Raw genomic sequence first — 20603 nt, forward strand, 5'->3', positions numbered from 1 at the left:
TTGGATGACTTCTATTTAGAAACACCTATGTATATGCATGATGTGATGTTGCAACTGTCTATTTATGATTGGAGTTTGACGACAGTTGGCAATCAGGCCTTCTCTCATCAAGATATTGGTTGAGTATGATTTTGAGAGAAAAGCATGCTCATTAATGGTGTGATAATGCAGCTGATGTCAGTAATGTAACAACTAATGTAACAACTATTTTTGATCAGATTTTAATCAAACTTGCCAAACAGTCTTATATCATACAAATTTTGCATGAGTCTGGTTATTAGCATGATCAATGCATAATCATAAAATGATATTTGAGAAGTTTGTTAACGCTCCAGAGACCAAATTTCAATTAGGATTTTCTCCATCTTAAGCTTAAATATTTCTGAAGTGCAAGAGACTGTGAATATTAATTATGATTTATGTTTAAAAGGAAATGTTATCAGGATAAAGTAAAATTGGTAAACTCCAATGGTATCAAGTTTGGAACATACAAAAATTGTTTACATAGGATGTGTTCTTCCAATACTACTTGGAAAAATCCACCAGCCCAAGTTGATTGCCTCAGTGTGTCCATGGGAAAGGCACTTAGCTCCGGTTTTCTTGGCATAATATAGGCAAGAATGTGTTAAAAGTAACATTAAAACAAAGAGAAAGAAAAAACCTGTTTAGTAAAATGGTCAGCTGTTAATCTGTGTAATCCAAGTATGTGATATCAGTCCATTAGGGCATCTTGTTTAGTTATTGACTTTTCATATCTTGAGCTGTTTCTCATGTACTGTTCCCTGCAGATTCATGGAACTTTGTATATAGTTACTTAAGATGTACTTCACCCATCAGTCCAAATGATGTCACTGTGACCTATATTTAACACACCAGAGATCTGCATTTAAATTACCTTTTTGCACTGGGAACAGTTTCTTAGACACTATTACTATAGAGTGATGTAACATGATATATGTATATAGGATGTAACATGATATATGTATGTAGGATATGACTTGATATATAGTGATGTTATTGATATGTGCACCTTAAGAAGTACTGCATCATTTAGACAAAACAAACATTTGCAATCTAGTCATACCATCATTTGCTTTTAACTTGTTTACAGATTGGAGAGTAAGGTGGCCTAAATGTGCCATATATTGTATAAACAATGTGTAAATTGGAAGGCTTGGTTCAGATACTTTAGACAGCACTATTTGATAAGGAACACTTTGGGGGAAAGTGCTTTCCTCAATTGATTATTTGTATTATGTAAATATAACACATATTGTCTTTTATCTTCTATAATAGCTATTTTAATAATATTCCATTATTTAAGAAATGTGTTAATTAGTCTACTACAGAATGGAGGAATTTCTGAGACACAGAAAGATCAGTGAAGATGCCATCACAAGGATGAAAGAAGATGGGGTAAATTTACTCAAAAAATTTCTAATAAATAGAAGTCATAATTTTATTAACATTTTTTCACTTGAAGACAATGGTACCAGTGTAAAACAATCTGTTTATTATACCATAACACAAGATAGAAAAGCTTGTTAAGTTTATTTTTTCTGATGTTTTTGTTTTTAGAGAGTGCATTAATTAAACGTGGAACACATAACCTGAAAAGCACAAACAGTTTATGAACAATCTCTTCAGTAACAGAATTTATTGGTCTGTTCAGTCTATAGATTGCTGTATTTCAAAATGACAGTTTTATATCAGATTGATACATTATCTGAGTCAGCTCAACCAGGGGTTACCAACGTCTTAAAAAATGTCAAATAAACTATGGATATCATAGACTTATTTGGTGACCCATCTGAAGAAAAAAAAATTTGAAATCACTTCTATGAAAATATAACTGTCGCATTTTTTTCTGTCCTTTTCCAATCTTTGTGATTTTGATTTTAGTGTGGCATTGGCCAAACATAACTTGGAAGTTGTGACTGGTCACTATGATTTAAATGAAGATGAAGGATATTAATACATAAGAAAAATAATTCTGGCATGTATAGATTGTGTAGTTACAGCATTTAAATATTATTAGTATATCGTACGGACAAGTTTGTAAAGGACACTGTTTGCTCCACAAGAAGCAAGTAGTGTTAGGGATGTATTGAAAAATTGATCTTCATCATGTTTAAGCATGTAGTCATGTAATTTTGAGATCGTATGGATGACTTAAACTAGCACACGAAAAGCATTTAGGATGACTTGTATGGGTAAAAGTCTCTATTTTAAAGCATTTCTTCAACCACTGATTTAGAAATGACCCCCAGTGAAACATGGCTTTGAGTTGTGTCCTTTTACTCACTGTCAGTTTCTCAATGATAGAGACCTGGGGTTCCTGAAGATCATTATATGTTTTGATGCATGGGTGAACATTTCCTATGGTCCTAGTTCTGTAGGTAGCACATTCATATCCAGACTGTGTGTGGCACACAGAGGTACATGTACACATATTAGTGAATTGTGATTGGTCACATTTGATGCTGTGTTAATGTACCATCTTAGAACAGTATCACTACCAGTTCATCATCATACACTGCTTTGTGTGAGTTATTTTATGAGTCAGGATGAGTAGGTGAAACAGGATTCATTTCATTAAGTTATTACTTGCCCATATTGTTTCATTCAAAAGACATGATGTTGAAATATCCACTATTATAGCGAGACATGGGCATCAAACCATAATTATTTTCCTTTTTGTTATGTATAACCACTCATTATTGTACATTTGTTGCTATAACTGATGGAACTTGATAGATTTTTACACATGTTAGTTTATTTTTCCCGGGTTCTTCCTCCACCATTAATACTGGCCGCCATGTATAGCCTGTCGTATGCTGAAAAATGGCGTTAAACCCCACAACAACAACAACAACACATGCTAGTTCACAGTGGTGCCTAAAATCTGGAGAGTGTCATCAAGGGTTGAAAAGCCCTTTTTTATGTTTATATGGTAAACAGACTTACTCAAGGGAAGTTACTGCAATGTGGATGAGGACATGCAATGAGGTGACACTTTACATATCTGTGTGTTCATTGCAGATAAGAAATTTATCTTTACAGTTGTTAAACTTTAAAGTCTACCCTTTGGTTATTTTTATAGCTTGTACCCTTTCACAAGAAATAACCTGTGAAACACACTATCAAACTTGGTACTATGTTTTGGGAATATCTTCTGATTTAGGCCATCCTTGAGGGGAACTCAATGTGCTCTGAAGCTATGTGCCAAATTGTCTGTACCATAACTTTCAAGGTATACCAGAGAAAATAACTATTTCTTGATTAAAATCAACAGTATGAACAGTTATGGAAGTATGCACATAAGAAACTATTGAGTGAGAAACTCACAAGGGAGTAAATAAACAGTTAAGGACAAAGGCTATGTTGACTGTATTAGATAACCAATCTTCTTATGCTCTTTAAGTATGTGTGCATGTGTCTCTTATATATATATATATATATATATATATATATATATATATATATATATATATATGCACCTTTTTTATCTATTATTGCAAATAAAAAAAATAACCTGTTCAGGATTTTGTGAAGAGGAGCTAAAACTCACTCATGCCTCCAGCTCAGATGGGATATATGTGCAAGTCATATCAATATTCTCAGCCTTTTGAACAACTACAGACCACTCTATACGAACCTAAGGTTTCAAATCCATGTCTTCATTGGTGCAGGTGGAGCTATACTACATTACAAAGTGACAGGAAAATGGATGGCAGTACAGATGGGGTTGAATTTTAAATTTACCATATGGCTACTGACCCTTAAGACAGGCATACTGTAATTCATATTTTCATTAGTCCTGTTCTTTTATTTCAGATAGATGGAAATGTGATTTTCATGATGGATGTAGAACAGCTACAGAAATATGTGCCAAGATATGGAGATTGCTTAGCAACAATAGCTTATGCCAAACAACAAGGAGCTCTTGAAGAGACTGCAAGCTTTCCCAGTGATAGAAAAAGATCTCTGAGAGATAGATTACTGGAGAAATTACGAGCAACAGGGAACAAAGAGGAGCATTTCAGGAGAGCAGCACCTCAGGCTGGTAACAAAAACGCACAAAAAATCCTAAGAAAAGTGGAAATTGGCTGGTTAAATACTTACGGTGTTAGTGGTCCGAAGCAGGTTAGGTCAGCATATGGTGGCGGAACAAGAACTGTTAAAGTCCACCTTGATGCAACTGTCTCGGACATATTATCCACAGGAAAGGATCTTTTCTTCCCCAGTGGAATATCAAAGAAAGGAAAAGTTGATGACTTTAATTTCTATCTTGCTGATCAAACTCATGAAAAATTGTCTGATGAACTGACTTTGAAGGATATATATGAATCCACAAAACTGAAGACTCTTAGGCTTTATGTTGTAACAACAGCACACACAAGAAGCTCGAATGGTAAGAACAGCAAAGAAAGAGGAACTAATACAGAACCAGAAATTTCTGCTCATACTATACATCCAAACGAGTCCGATTTGGGTCTACAGTCTCCTCAGGTTCAAGCAGAAGGCGGTACAGTTGCAATAACTTCTGTGTCGACCAATGAACTACAGATAACTGATAGTAACCAAGCTGAAAATATGATTGGTTTTGAAGAATCAAACACTGCTTCTGACAACACATGTCATGGGGATTGCTTCGAAGTAAACAGCATTCATTCTTTTGGCTCCAATGATAATTTGCCTTCGAACAGTCCTAATCATGAAGCGTGTGAGTTAACACTTGATTCGCATGAGTTTCTGATGACAGCAGTTTATTCCCAAGAGCAGTTTCAGCCAGCAATTGATCTGTCACAAGCTCCATCATCAGACTACAAAAGTGTTATGACCATTATGCTGCACCACTCCAATTTACAGGAGGAAATGTTGCAATATTTCAAAGCATCTGATATTTTGAATACAACATTAAAATTCAAGTTTGTAAATGAGTGTGGGGATGATGCAGATGGAGTATCAAGGGATGCCTATGCAGCATTTTGGGAATCATTTTTCCTGAGAAATGCAGATGGTGAGGTTTATCGCATACCTGTTTTAACTCAGGATTACGGCCAAGAAGAATGGGAGGCTGTAGGTAGAATTTTGATCAAGGGATACAAGGAACACAAATACTATCCAATAAGCTTGGCTCCAGCTTTTTTTATTGCAGTAGTACATGGGGAAAATTCCGTCACTCCACAGTTATTGAAAGAATCTTTCCTTTTGTATATTTCACAGTCAGAAAAGGATGTTATTGAGGCTGTTCTAACAGGAACACAGTATGACCAAGATGAGCTACTTTGTCTGCTTGACCGCTTTCAGTGTCATAAAATCCCAGAACTGAGTGAGATGGCATCAACAATTATACAAATTGCACACAAAGTATTAATCCAAGAATCTAAATATGCCCTGGATGCTATTAATGGTGTTGGTGAAGGTGTTTGGCAGATTGATTTTCCAGATACTGAATCAATCATAACCCTGTATGGGAGACTAAACCCAACCATCCCAAAAGTAATAGAGCTGCTCCATGCTTCACCAAGAACAAAGGAAGAAAACGCTTCTGTTGGATTTCTTCATAGATTTATTCGGGGAAGAAATAAATGGCAGTTGAGAAAGTTACTCAGGTTTCTGACTGGATCAGATGTAATTTGTGTCAGTAAGATTGATGTTCAGTTTATTGTACGTCATGGAAAAGGAAGACTTCCCAGTGTCCACACTTGTGGACCCATGTTAGAACTTCCCTCAACATATGCAAACTACCCTGACTTTCGATCTGAGTTGGAAAGCATGCTTGAATCTAAAGAATGCATGGAAATGAACATTGTGTAGTTGTTCTTATATCTGCAGAAAATAGTGACCATTTTATTTGTATTTTTGTGGTAAATAGTATCAACTATTTTTACAACTTGCATGTAATCAAACCAGTCCATTGTAACAAGAGTTGGATTGTTGGTACACTATTCCAGGGATCGTCCTGGGCTTCGCCAATGTCGCAAATTGCGATTTTTTTCCCTTATTGGCGACAAAAATATCCCATCTGGCGATTTTTTTGGCGACAGAATTTTTGGTTATTTAATTTGTACATACAATGATAGAATTGGACTGGATAAATTAAAAGGGAGAACGAAAGGAAGCCACAAACTTGACTAAGCAATGCATTGGAATCAATCTGTTACACAAACAATCCTTTGTTCGTATTGACAGCCCCATCTTTACAGTGCATTGTTACATCATAATCTGCTTATGCTGACATCTGGGCTAAGTACTGTATGCTGTGATACAGTCAATCATGCTACCGAACTATACCTACAACTGACCGACTTATGAAGACGCAAATAGAACAGATACAATTAATTGAATGGCTAAATCTTCTGTTTTTTTTTTGTTTTTTTTTTCTTTACATATACCAGTACAATAGTTTTGCTGAACCTTCATAGAAAACTGATAACCTTTGAAGTACCGACTACTGTGTATAAATACAAAGCAAATGGAAAAAATCTCAATCACAATTATGTCTGTTGCCAGTGCAGCATTTTACTCACTGATCTTTTCCTTTTGCCATCAATCCGTGTTACGGCTGCTGAGACTTAAACTCCGAAACAAGAAATAGCACAAAAAAAAACAACAACCAGTTTTGCATAATTAATAATAATTATTTATTTCTCAAAATACAAGAGTGAAAGAATCTCTAAATTGGGTGTGAATTTATGCTTATATATACGGTCCAATATTGCCAGGTGTTGACTCGTGTAAGTTTCATTCGTGGGAATGGAGATCCTATTTTGTTTGTTGAGAAAATTTATACAGCATTCAGTGATCATTCTTGGGATTTAGGAAGCAATTCACTACAAGCTTTGTGAAGCTAGCCGGGGGGGGGCTGCTGATAGACTACTAGTGTCACCTGTCAGTGCTGTGGACTGTGAACGTGGATTCAGTGAGATGAACCTCATAAAAACTGACATCAGAAATAAACTCTGCATCTCATCTCTCGAAAATTTCATGAGAATCAGCATGTACAGATGTGAAAAATTAGACTTTGAAACTGCATTCAACAAGTGGGCAGCCCTAAAATTGCGACGGATCTTCATGTAACACTATAACATTTTGTTAATCCTTGTTGTAATTAAAGAATTAACAAACCCATCTTTTGTAATTTTCATTGTCTGTTACATTAATAGACTAAATTAACACTTGGAAAAATGTACACTACTTGTTCTGGCGACACTTTTTGAAAATTGGCGACAAAATATTGAGGTTGGCGATTTTTTTGGCGACAGCTTTTTAAAAGCCAGGACCATCCATGCTATTCTGCAATATTCTGTGTGTGTGTGTGTGTGTCTATATAAATAAATATATATATATATATATATATATATATATATATATATATATATATATATATCTGTGTTTGTGTGTGTGTGTGTGTCTACATGTGGGTGGGTGTGAATAGCTTGAACCCCATCTAACCTAGGAAATCATTTTAAGAGATCTAAAGTTTAGATCAACAGTGTGTAACACTCTTGTAAAATTCTGTTTAAACATTTTGGTAACATTCTGTTATATGCGAAGAATAAAAACCATTCTGTTTGATGTGAAAACAACTTTGAAACTTTCCAAATTGTTCAACCAAGCCATGTTCAGGCACATGAGATTCCTCTATGCCATGTGCATATGTAATGTGTGTGTGTGTGCATGTGTATGTGTGTGTACATACACTATGATGTTTTTAGCTATGACAAATCTTACTGTAAGAGAACTATCCCTTAAGTTTTTTATGAAGCTTTTGATACAGAATATCACTGCTCTTGAACCTTTAGTTTTAATTTGTACAATAATGAGAAGTCTCATATATTTGTGTTTCTTATCAGCTTGTACAGTGCAGTGAGTTTTTTTATTTATCTTGGTTTATTGTACATTATTGCCTGAAAGGTTGTGTAACATGGTATATGAAACATCATGACAAAAACCACTTACTGTAGTTAGAACTAAGTTGCATGACCTATATTTCATTATCCACTTATTTGCACTAACAATTGAGTTTTCACATAGTTGTCATTTTTTGTTGCTATTTCATGCTCCCATGATCAATTTGCTTTGCTATGCATGTTTTATACATCATTGCTTGCATAGTTATATTATTGCTTTAGACCTTTTCGACAAACTAAATTTTGCAATCCATGCATATCCGCATTGTGGGTTTGTTTCTTACATTATACCTTATATGTATTAACCTCATATTGCTTGCATTGGAAGCAGAGTAATGACATGGATGCCATATATGCTACAAATAAAATATCTGTTATGGGTTAAAGTGAGAAGATGATTCAGATGAACAGGTCACATTAGTCTGTCTGAAAAGAATACAGTATTTGGCATCAAGCTCTTTAATTTACCTTATTTTTCAAAATTGTTTGGCTGAAGAAGTTTTATTTCTTGTACCACAGTTCATTCTTTTGCCAGTCTGTTAGTTTGAGTTTCCTGTTATATGGCATAAAAGAACTTATACCATACATACTTCATATTTTGCTATTGTGTAACCATTCACCTACACACAAAAGTTCAGTGTGTGTATGAGGAACATATATGTTTTTTGTTGTGATGTGTTTTAAATGAAATTTATTTCTCGGGATAAATAATAATATTTTAGTCTCTGCATAGTTAGTAATGATTACTGACAGATATTGCGTTTGATATTAGAAGAGATATCAAAGACATTACTGTTATGATTTTTGCAAGCATTTTTTTCCTTAAGTTTATGTTTATCATCTCAAGAAGAATCAAACATTTGATGTAATCAATACGCAAACAGCTGTTATTTTGATTGAGTACTTCTTAACATTTTATTTTTCATTGCCTCTTGATATTTGCTTTAGATGTTAAGATTATTGTATCGACTATAGGTTTAGTATGGTTGTTCTGTCTAAATACTGTTTCTGATGTATAATTTCATCTTTTCTGTCTGGTCTCCATCAACTTTGTTTTGTAACCTGGACAAGCATCTAATGTGTATATAGCCTTTGATGAGATATACATGAGACCAGTTTGGAGTTTGATTCAAAACATTAAATTGTTTACAGTCCATTTTCAGATGTATTTCATTACCAAATAGGCTTTTTGCAGCCTGCATAGATACTATTAAAAATTTAATCATAAACGTTCATCTTAAAGGCACAAAACATGACTATTGTGAAAATAGAACTACACCTTTGTAATAAAAGATGATCACTGTCACATGCATTTAATGCTTTACTAACTTTTAATTATTTGTGTTTGGCTCATGACAAATGACATCACAGGCTATAAAGGACACACGGTACTAATTGTACGGAAGAACTGTGAACCAGTCTAGAAATGGGTGAAGAAATAATAGAGTATTTACAGGTTTGGTGGTCCATAATTGGTTAATAATAAAAATTAAAATTTTAGGAAAAATATCTTTTGAGAGCTTATCCTATATGCAATGTAAAAAAAATATTGACAAATTTCTACTGATGCAATTTTAGCATTTTTACAGGCTTGACTCAGGAGTACTCAATACTGAAAGTAGCACCTGATTCATTTGGTGCAGAATCAATAACAACGTGTTTCATGCACATGTATGTAAACAAAGTGCCACGGGTCATATGGTGTTCTTCACACATAAGCTTGCACCAAGGTTAGATGTGCATGAAGAATTATAGGTGTCATTATCAGCACCCAGAAATAAGTTATTGAATTTTGAATATGATAGTGTTTCCATATGTTTACCATTGGAGTTGAATTAGTACCGTGAGTCCTAAACATACAAACCTACATATAAGGCCATTTTCTGACCATCACAGTTTACAGTTGGAATAAACATCTTTATTAAATGGTAAGCTGAACATATTAATTACTACAAATTGTATAATGGTGTAGACTACTCTGACAGGCTGGATGTTAATAGTACATGTGAATGAGTTGTTAGTAGAACAGTTGACTGCATGCATTTCATGTGAGGCCTTGATTGTAGTGGCTAATCGTGGTGATTACTCATGCTTTTAATATTGGTTTTCCTGACCATCATTCCAAGGTTACTCAAAGCCTTGACTTCCACAGGGTTCAAAAATCAGTGTTGTATTAAAAATAAAAACAATTACCCTTTTTCTTAAACTAATTATAGTACTTCAACGTTGATATTGTAGGGGACCCCCAGTGGCCAAGTGGTCTAAAGCGTTTGACTTTACCGATCACTGCCATCTCACCTTAGTCTGTGTGGGTTCGAGTCTTGGATTCAGGAAATGTGGGTATTTGAGAAAGCTGCCAGTAGCTTCTTGTGGGTCAGTGGTTCTTACCGGGGTTTATCCCGGGTTCTTCCTCCACCAGTTTTACTGGCAGCCATATATAGCCTATCTTACGCTGAGAAATGGCATTAAACCCAAAAACAACAACAAAAATTGATATTGTAGAAAGAATATTTATTATTCATTTTTGTCCAGTTACAGGAGCCAACATTTCAGAGCCACATTATTTCCTTTATTTTCTTTGCAGAGGCCAGCTATTTAATTGGTGATTATTTTACTTTAAACAGTGGTTTGGTAAGAAATTCTGGCTCTCACTCTCCTTGGTAAAACTTAATTCTGGAACCCCTCCCAATAAAAAAGTTGTTTGATAAGAAAATCATATGTTACTAATTCTTGGGTGATAGAACGCATGGCGAAAATTTTGGAAAACTTATATAAACTGGCATGTTTGCATATAATGCACTAAATTTCACATTCTCTTAGGACATAAAAAAAAGAACATGTATCAGCTGTGGAATGAAGTGGTTCAAGGTTATTATTGCCTTGACTGTGTGCAGATGAATATCTTAAAAGATACTTTTAATAACCTTCAGAAAATCTATCCTGTGACGAAGGAGATAACCTTGACAAAATGATGGACAAAGACTTGGGATTAAAGTCACTGTGCCCTGAAGCAATGATGGATTGTATGTATCTTGCCGAAATTTCAGGCATGTGCGATATGGGTGGTAATGCAAGCCCAATGTCTACCTCCATTCCTTCTCAATCCAACCAAAATGTCTGATCAACCCCACCATATAAATAATGGCAAATGCATACTGTGCAATAGAATGGATGAGGGTTATTTATGATCTTCATTCCAAAGTGTCTGAGCCTCAACTCGCATAAATTGCTTTATACTTGCCACGTGGCTAGGAAAGAAGCTTCTAGTCGGAATTTATTAGTTCCTGGTTGATGTGTTCATATTTTGAAAAGTTTGTTTTCTTAATTTTTTAAAATACTTTGAGCTGCTTTTCCAAGAGCACCGTGTCTTTTGTATGAGACCTTTTTGTCCTTTCTGCAGTCTGTCCTTCCTTTTAAATAAGAATTCTAAAAGCTATCACTTGCAGCTCCGTGTCAAGGTGTTCTTAATGTTCTTCGTACATCTACCTTATGACATGGAACAAGTCCATTCTTGAAAGAGAAATCCTTTTCTCGGTGGCCTCTAAAAAGCGGGTAATATCAATTACTGTATCACGGTTTGCATATTAGAATTAAGAATTAAAACGAATTTGATTAGTTCAGCTACATGTTTGTGTGCTTATTTCTATTGATTTTGTGACAAAGTTTCGAAAGAGGAAATTTTATGTATTTCATTAGGATTAATGGGTGTCACCGTTTGGCAATTGCGATATCGGCGTGAATCATACACATGCCGCTAGTAATGGCAACTATCATCAGTGTCCAAACCCACACGGCCATGCGCTCACCTGCCCCCACCCCCACCCCCGAAACAAGAAAAATGAAAGAAGGTCGAATATAAGGGCCTGACGTTGCATGAAAATCCATTCTCTTTGGCAAACAGAATTTAATACTTAGCTATATGCACGCACCCACTGGATATCTGTTGGGAAATGCAAGATGTATACTAAGTTTTCTTAACGGTCCAGAATTTGCAATGTCAGTTTACTTACCGTAAAAGAGCGCACGCCTGTAAAAACAAGTTTACTCCAAATGTCTTGAGTGTCATTTGTTCAGGCTTTATAATTCGAGCTCTACAGCCACAATCATTTCTAAAACATTTAACACATGATAAGTTATCTATTTCTTTTGTTTTAACTTTAGAACTGTTTGATATTTATTTCAAAAGGATCATTTAAAAGGTGTGTGTGTGATTTGGATTTTTAACGTAGCTTTAACAATTTTTTCAATCATGTCGCTACGATGTCTGCATTGTGGTAGTTTATAGTGATGTATAGCACTTGGGCATCATGCCGCAGACATGTAGCATGATGTCCCACCCAGTCACATTATCCTGACATCAGGCTGACCATTCCTAACACTAACCTCTTAATGCTGAGCGCCTGGCGAGGCAGCCGTTAATACCATTTTTATTAGTCTTTGGTATGACTCGACCGGTGTTCGAATCGCGACCTTCCGCATCCGAGGCTGACGCTCTAACCACTACGCCACCATTTAAGAGATGAACAAAGTAAATAGATTTTGGTGGTGACAGAATGAAATAATCATATCAGTGGGGGGGGGGGGGGGGGAGAGAAAGAAAGAAAAGATGTAAAAGCTTTGGTAGAGTTTTTCAGGGATCGCATTGTCTCCTCTGCTAACACAAATATAATGTTTGCTATATTAAGTTTAAGCACATGAAACGGTACTAACTAAAAACATGATTGATTTTCATCAATCTCCATTCCGGCTACCGCGCATAAACATGTACGTTTGTCTTAATATCTACCAACGCTTGCCAAAGAAAAGCAAATCCTAGTGGACAAATTTATAAGAATGCATATATGTTTGTATGTACGGATCGACGCTTATTTGCTTTGTTCCATTATTCCATTCTTATTCAAACTGAGCTATTTACAATCCTAAACGCGAACTAATTTCTTTTTATATTGTATTGTAAGGTTGACGTCAGAATTTTTTTAGTATTATATGGATGGAAATGACGCTGAAAGTTAGATAAATGGCTTGATAACAGTACGATATTTACTTTATTTTTTACATTGCGCGTTATGTGACGTATAAGTAATTTCACACATATGCACACGGTTAATAACATTATATATTAAATGTTTGTATGCGATGTCTAATGCAGTGTTAGGTAATCGGGTCAATCCAATGATTTCTACAGTTAACAACAGCGCGAGAAGAGGGTGACTGTCGGGATCTTTTTTTTCAGCTGAGATTTTCGTAGTATTTCACCTCACTTTTGTGAAACGGGAGCAATTCTTCACAAGAAAAGGAGGGGTAGGGAGGTTGGCAACTGACATGAAACTATTCTGAGAGACAACGTAGGGGGCTGCCACTAAATAATATTGCCCCTGGGCAGATCGGTAGCGACAGTAGGGGATCCACCAAACAATATTGCCCCCGGGCGGATCGGTAGAGGATTCACCAAACAATATTGCCCACCGGGCGCGTAAAACCCTCGCGCTTCCACTGCCTGCTGTAAAATCTGATATGAACTTATTATTTGAATTCAGAAATTGTTTGAAACATATAAAATAGATGCTGGATATATTCCTTGTGATCTTTTCTGAGGGATAAAATTCCCATATTGCACTTCATGTCATCACAGTAGATAGGCCTATGGAAGTAAACATTGCTAGTTCAGCAAGTCATAATAAATAGAACCAATTAAAATTACAAGCAACAGTTCTCCATTTTCTTAGCAGACACTTTTGTTTCTTGAACCCTAATTTGTATAAGATATGATTGTATTGCTGGTCACTTACTCCATTGCAGATATTTCCCTACTCTTTGGCGCTATTGTTAATCAAGAAATGCAAACATTTATGTTTTAGCAGATCGTAAGAATAGAGATGAGCACACCTTTTTCAGTTCTAAGAAAAACGGCGAACCAAGATTAAGAAAAGCTCCGAATAATACTGACCCTAGTTTTCTACAAAATGATGCGAATCTAAATTGTTTAAAATAATTTTTTTTTAAATTTGAGGGGGGATGGGGGAAGGCTACAGAGATTAAAATGCTTTGTGCATAATTACAAGCAGAGCATTGATTCCATGTTTACTATGAAACTTACTGAATAAATTTAAATTGAACCCAGTACTAATTAAAACATTTATCTGTGTGACTGGACAGAAAGAAAGGATGCAGAATGAGTATAGTTTAGAAACTGGTTAAACTTGTTTAACTACAGTCAGATATCGTTGTTTTAATAACACTAGCGGATCATAGAGATCAATTATGTCGTCAAATTTGCGACATCAAAAGACAAAAACACACGTGCTACCAATTAAAATAGATGCACCCTATGTAAATGAACTTGAATGACCGAGGAACTTAGTTTTGTATTTTTCAAGCGATTTAAGTGCGAGATTTATATTTTTCTGATAATAAACACAAATGACAAAGTTCCATTCAATATCATATCCTCTTATTTCTAAACATTGGTCTCAGCTCGGTTCATCTGGAACAGAAATATGATCATTATCCAAGAGCATAAAATGACTGTACATATATTATTAGGAGGATGCCCTTTACAGTATGTCATTAATATGCTGTCGCAACTCCAAATACAGATCAAGAGCTTCATATGCATCCTTTGCCACGTGTAAACTTTGCTCAGCCATTATATATACACATATTGTACACATCCTCGTCAGAAGCCATTTCATCACGGTACCTTGCATTATTCTGACATAACTGGAATTCTTCCTCATCTATCAGACACATGTAGTTCTCCGTCTCATATAACTCTGGAACTGCGAACATGATGTTTGGAATACCACTTGGAACTGTTAAGTTTTTGGATGGACGAATCACATGGGAATCCCACACTTCGGCTACTGAGTCTAATTCATCCTGGAAATAAAAGACAAGAAATAATGTTCACACATGAAATACTTGATAATAGGGATGAAAAGAAAAGAAAGACTGAGAAAGAATTTCTTCATGTGAACATATGACCTTTATGAGGCATAACGAAACACTGTAAATATATAATATTTGGTAACACAGCTTTGTTAAATATGCAACTGATGTATCAAATCGCAACTCTGACATGTAAGAGTGATTATTATTAGTGACATCATCTCGTATAAGGAACATAATGGTTCGGAATCTATAATACAGGTAAGACTTGGAAACAAATATTCACAGTCTGCATTAAAATTCTCAAAGGAGCGTCATGTGATAATTCTATTGTATAGTATGTGCTCTTTGAACATTGTAATCTGTAATCAGCACTTGTATTTCCTTACGATGAATTATGCATATTTAATATATATTCGTGTGCGTTTGTGTGTGCGTGTGTGTTTGTTTGAGACAAACAGACAGAGACAGAGCTATACTGTCCATACCTGTATCATACCAAGGAAACAAAATAGTACAAGATTCTTGTCCAGATATCCGCCGTCAAATTTACCCTCAGCTTTTATTTGGTCGAAGAGTGACAACCAGAACTCTACACATTCCCTGCGCAAAAAGCCCCACCAGCTTTCAATTCTTTGGTTATTTGTGCTGCGTCCGCACATGAAACTGCGATCACCACAGAATGAATCATTTCCATGCCGGCGAAAGAGACGCTGGAATTCACAAACATATCCATTTTCTGTGCCCCTGTCAGCTCGAAGTATAAGGGGGCAAACACCGAAGGCTTTCACAGCTTCGAGATAGTAACCCCCGATAACGCGAGGGTTACTACTTGTGCAATATGCATTTAACCATATCATTTTCCGTGAAAACCCATCAATACAACCATTGATGCAAATACCATAGGGGCGCAACTTGTCATAGGAGTCCATATGCCAGATGTAATTAGGACCTTTTGATAGGTACATACGCCTATGAAGTCGATGTGATTGGCGGAGGTCAACATTTTCAGGATCTATAACTCTCATCAAAAGGCGAACTTCTTCCTTTCTTGCCCGTATACCTCTGCATTTCAGCTTATGATACATCCACCTATAACCGTGCATGGTACCGGAGAACCGCTGTTCATTCATTATGAATTCGGCAACAGTCATCATATCAGTGGGATTTTTATACCGGTAAAGACCAAGAACATGCAAAATACGAACCAGCTGTCTAATGCTGAGATTATATCCATGTCTTTCTTTCAGAATGAACACAATCTCCTTATACTTTAAACCCAAGTGAAAATAAACTTTTATCAGAGCAAAACGGTCCTCATCCATTCTCACAATTAAAGCAATACCAAATGCCTAAATATCAGTGAAAAGCTGTTATCTCGAAAATAATCCGAAATATTTGGAATAACGAAATACTTTTTCGAAATAATGCAATATTAATTCGTTTAAACGAAATAGTATTTCGAAATAACGAAATATTAATTCAAAATAACGAAATAGTATTTCGTTTAAACGAAATAGCATTTCGAAATAACGAAATAGCATTTCGCTTAAACGAAATAGCATTTCGAAATAACGAAATATTAATTCGAAATAACGAAATAGTATTTCGTTTAAACGAAATAGCATTTCGAAATAACGAAATAGTATTTCGAAATAACGAAATAGTATTTCGTTTAAACGAAATAGTATTTCGAAATAACGAAATAGTATTTCGAGATAACGAAATAGTATTTCGTTTAAACGAATAGCATTTCGAAATAACGAAATAATATTTCGTTTAAACGAAATAGCATTTCGAAATAACGAAATAGTATTTCGTTTAAACGAAATAGTATTTCGAAATAACGAAATAGCATTTCGTTTAAACGAAATAACATTTCGAAATAACGAAATAGTATTTCGAAATAACGAAATAGCATTCCGAAATAGCGAAATATATTTCGATTAAACGAAATAAAAATATGTGCATCCATGTCACTTAAGGGGCTCCGTAGATATCCCAGTGGACTTTCTATAATGTTACAGTCATATCAAACTACTTCATGTTTGTCCCTGACGTCACCGACTGAACTCTGACATCTGGACATATTTGCCTTTAAAACATTGGCACAGTCATCTTAATGTATATTTTTTATCTTCTGGCCTAAGTCCAGCGAAAATTTTCAACAGCACTATTGCAATATGTAAATCCCGCCGAACCACGGTGTGTGTGTATTCGTGTGTGTGTGTGTGTGTGTGTGTGTGTGTGAGAGAGAGAGAGAGAGAGAGAGAGAGAGATAGAGATATTGACATCTGGGGGAAAAGATTGCTCTTGTCTACTACCAGTAATATTATTGTTTAAAAAATGGAGTTATCATTTATTATTTTTGTTCCCATATTCAGGGTTTGTACGTTTCCATATAACATTCATAGTACTATATGTTGGTTTTTTTAAATCCAAGGCCTTGCAATTCTTGAAATCTGAAGTTTTTGTTCTAAACTGTATGAAAAGTCCTTGAATTATTTTCTTTTAAATTTGTTAGACCATATTTTTGTCATCAGGTTCTTAGAATATCAGCACGATCGGTTCATCAACGATCTTATTCTGCTGTGTGTCTAGTCTCCAGTGTTTCAGCTTTCTTGGTTTGTATCACTCGTTTTCTGCATATGATTTTACTATCTATATTTAATATCCTGGATATATATTTCCGAAGCCCTGTAAAGGATTGGAAATGTCCTTGAATTTTTCACTTGAGCGGAAGCCTTGGCCTAGTCTATGATTTTTACTATCACAGGTAGGGGAATAAAATGAAAAGGAAGTATAAAAATGGCACTGTTGTTTACAACCTTACGTATTGGATCTACTCACAATTGTTTTCTTCTTCACTTTTTATTAAAACCTGTTTTGGAAAAACCCCAAAATTTAAACGAAAATAGACTTTTGCGATAAATGAATCTATTAATAACATCACGGACAGCAGCTATTAATAACAGCGATAATTTTGGGGGCTGACTGAATGGTTGTTTGCGTCAGACTATTTGTATAATAGCCATAGCCAACTGGTATCACAGTTTTCTGCTTGTCTTGCTTCCAGCATCAAATTTACTTTACCCTGGACGATTCAGCGCTTTAAAGGCGAAGGGATTTTGATTTGCGTGAGTAAGATTTATTCTCCATACCACAGGGAATAAATTTGTTTTATGGCATTGATCTGTGATTATCGCGCTAACTTTCTACTTGAGGATGTGTAATCATTATTTAATTAAGTTAACATGCACATAAGGGACCAACCGATTTATTTTTTGGAGTGGGATGGTGATTTTAAAATATATTCTTGGCATTACTTGAAGAAGAACCATTGCTGTTGTTAACTGAATAAAAATTGTGTCACATTACAAGAATTTGATTTACATACATTCGCCATAGAAAGGTAGTTAAGGTAGTTTTGTATACATGTATGTCACATATCCCAGACCATATATGATAACTGATCATTTACTTTCTGCTATATCATTTGATATCGCTGGGTGGGGTGTGGTATGGTGGGGATAATAGGGGAATAGGGAATGGATGGGGTAGGTGCTGACAGATTGTAGTCATGGAGAAAGACGGCTGCGAAAAAGCAACCTTTCAACAGATTCGACGTCCTAAAGACTGGTTCTTGCGTCTGAGTTTGAAATTACTTCTTAGCTTTGCAAAAATTTGAAAGTCCTTTTCACTGAGTTTGGTTGTGAAACAACAACAACAGCAACGTCAACGACAAAAACAAAAACAACAACAATAATAATGATAATAATAATCACTGACGTCGATTCAAATGATAGTAGTTTGAACTTCGTGTTGCTAACTGCGGACACTCGTATAAAGTGACAACAACCGTACAGGATACCTTGCACATCAAATGGGACTCGATATCACACTAAAATTAATCATTTTAAATATATCTTATTTGTAGCACTATGTTTGGACAGGCGCTAAGAATAATTTTAACACTCAGAAAGTACTTGCCCTAATTTGAAGATAGAACCAGTGTTGTACAAAGTTGCAGTTTAAAACTCCTTGCAAAGAAAATATTGTTCTTGATTTTGAGAGAGGGGATACGAGTACCGTGAAGCCTCCCGCCATCTTAGATCTAGGAAGTTGCTGTAAAACTTAAATTATTATGAGTAAGCCCATGTTTCTTTCTTCAGTCGATGTGACCTTGACATTTGACCTATTGAGTTAAAAATCAATAGGTGGCTTTCTTCATTCAGTTGCATGCAATGTACCAAGTCTTGTTTAGTATCAGGTATATAACTCAATTTAATCTGGAGAATCTACTTTTCTGTTCGTCGGTTTCCATGCTTTTGACTTATTGATGTAAATTATACGTCTACCTTGCCACAAGTGTAAGTATCGCAAGTAGTTAAGTGGGGCACCATAGCCTCAATGGGAATTAGCATTACAGACCCCCCCCTGGGCAAATATAGCCTCAAGGGAAATTTAACATGGAGAAAAATCGTGGGCAAATATAGCCTCAAGGGGAATTGAACATGGAGAATATAGCCTCAAGGGAAATTTAACATGGAGAAAAATCGTGGGCAAATATAGCCTCAAGGGAATTGAACATGGGGGAATAAAGTGTGGGTCTGTCTAGGGACAAGGGGAATTGAATATGGGATTTTTGGTTTTTTAAAAAAATTAAAAAAAATTTTTTTTTAAAAAAAAAAGGGGTAGGCAATTGAAAGGCTATCTCTTTTCGAGAAATATGGCTGGCCCTGAAAAGGGCCTTTGGGTTTATGTTAATGTATCCATTAACATAAAGGGCACCGCATTGGTCTTCTTCTTGTCCTTAGGCTGCGTCTCACTGTTGGCCCGTAAATCAGCACTCTTTTGAGGCATCCTTGTCTTTCTACGTAGATCCTACGTATCCACAGACTGGTGTTTGTCCTGTGTACAACGGTCCACTTGGATCGGACATACATGAGCATGTCCGTCCTGAACATCATGGAAGACACAAGCGTAGAAGATTGCACATCGGTCCACATCTTGAAGCGACGAGAACAGGTGAATCAATGCAGTGAACTGCGCTTATTTATAGGTAGAGGTAGGATTGAAAACGGATTGAGTTCATTCACCAATCCGAACACGCGTTACAAAATTCAGTCAGTCCGCATCCAATCCGAAGAGAGTAGTCTGTGACGTCACGTGGTCTATATAGATTCGATAGCGCTTGTGTACAGTCAATCTATCCGACAGTGATTCAACATGACGGAAACTCAGAAAACGATCCATTGGGGTGCACCAGCAGGGGAGACTGCCCAAGGGAACCCGGACTTACTTTCAGAAGAGGTGAATTGGGATTTTGTGGATTTTCTCTCCTCGCAAGAATTTGTTCCGGAACCTTCGTTACCATCTTCATTACCGCAAGTGGAGAATTTTAGACAGAGACAGAAAGAAGAATTGGAGAAATTTATACAACGACAAAAGGAAGCGGAACAAGCTTTTCTCCTACAGCAACAGCAGCAAGAAGAAGAGGTAAGAAAAAAACAACAGCAACAACAGCAAGAAGAAGTAGCAGCAAAGAAACAAGAGGGTGAAAATCAAACGGTCACGGTACTGTTGGACATTTTAGCGGAGTTAAGAAGTCTGAAACAAATGTATCAGACTTCTTTATTACGACCGAAGAGAATACGACCTTCCCGAGCTAAACACGTCAACCCTGTGACTAAGCCTACCGTACCACCCTTAGTGATTTCAACCCAATCATCATCATCAACATTACGCAGTCCAGAAGTAGGCCTTGGCCGTGGCAAAGGCTTAAGGCAGTTAAAG

The 20603-nt window shown here is 35.9% G+C and overlaps 2 protein-coding genes across 2 annotated transcripts in view; one reads left to right on the plus strand and one right to left on the minus strand.

The window, feature by feature from the left end:
• LOC149793625 (uncharacterized) overlaps positions 1-20603 on the plus strand; it is a 78896-nt gene that overhangs the window by 36833 nt on the left and 21460 nt on the right. The window contains exon 7 of the mRNA XM_089969024.1: positions 1350-1416. Within this exon, the coding sequence (XP_089825150.1) occupies positions 1350-1416 (67 nt within the window). The remainder of the gene's footprint in view (positions 1-1349; positions 1417-20603) is intronic.
• Positions 14559-16123, minus strand: LOC149793626 (uncharacterized). The gene is made up of 2 exons (XM_089968908.1): positions 15296-16123; positions 14559-14798 (listed from the first exon to the last, which is right to left on the minus strand). The coding sequence occupies exons 1-2, from the start codon at positions 15962-15964 to the stop codon at positions 14559-14561; spliced, it is 909 nt and encodes a 302-aa protein (XP_089825034.1). The 5' UTR covers positions 15965-16123.

This window comes from Sinohyriopsis cumingii, chromosome 8, assembly GCF_028554795.1.
Source record: "Sinohyriopsis cumingii isolate HCF-2022 chromosome 8, ASM2855479v2, whole genome shotgun sequence".
Lineage (NCBI taxonomy): Eukaryota > Metazoa > Mollusca > Bivalvia > Unionida > Unionidae > Sinohyriopsis > Sinohyriopsis cumingii.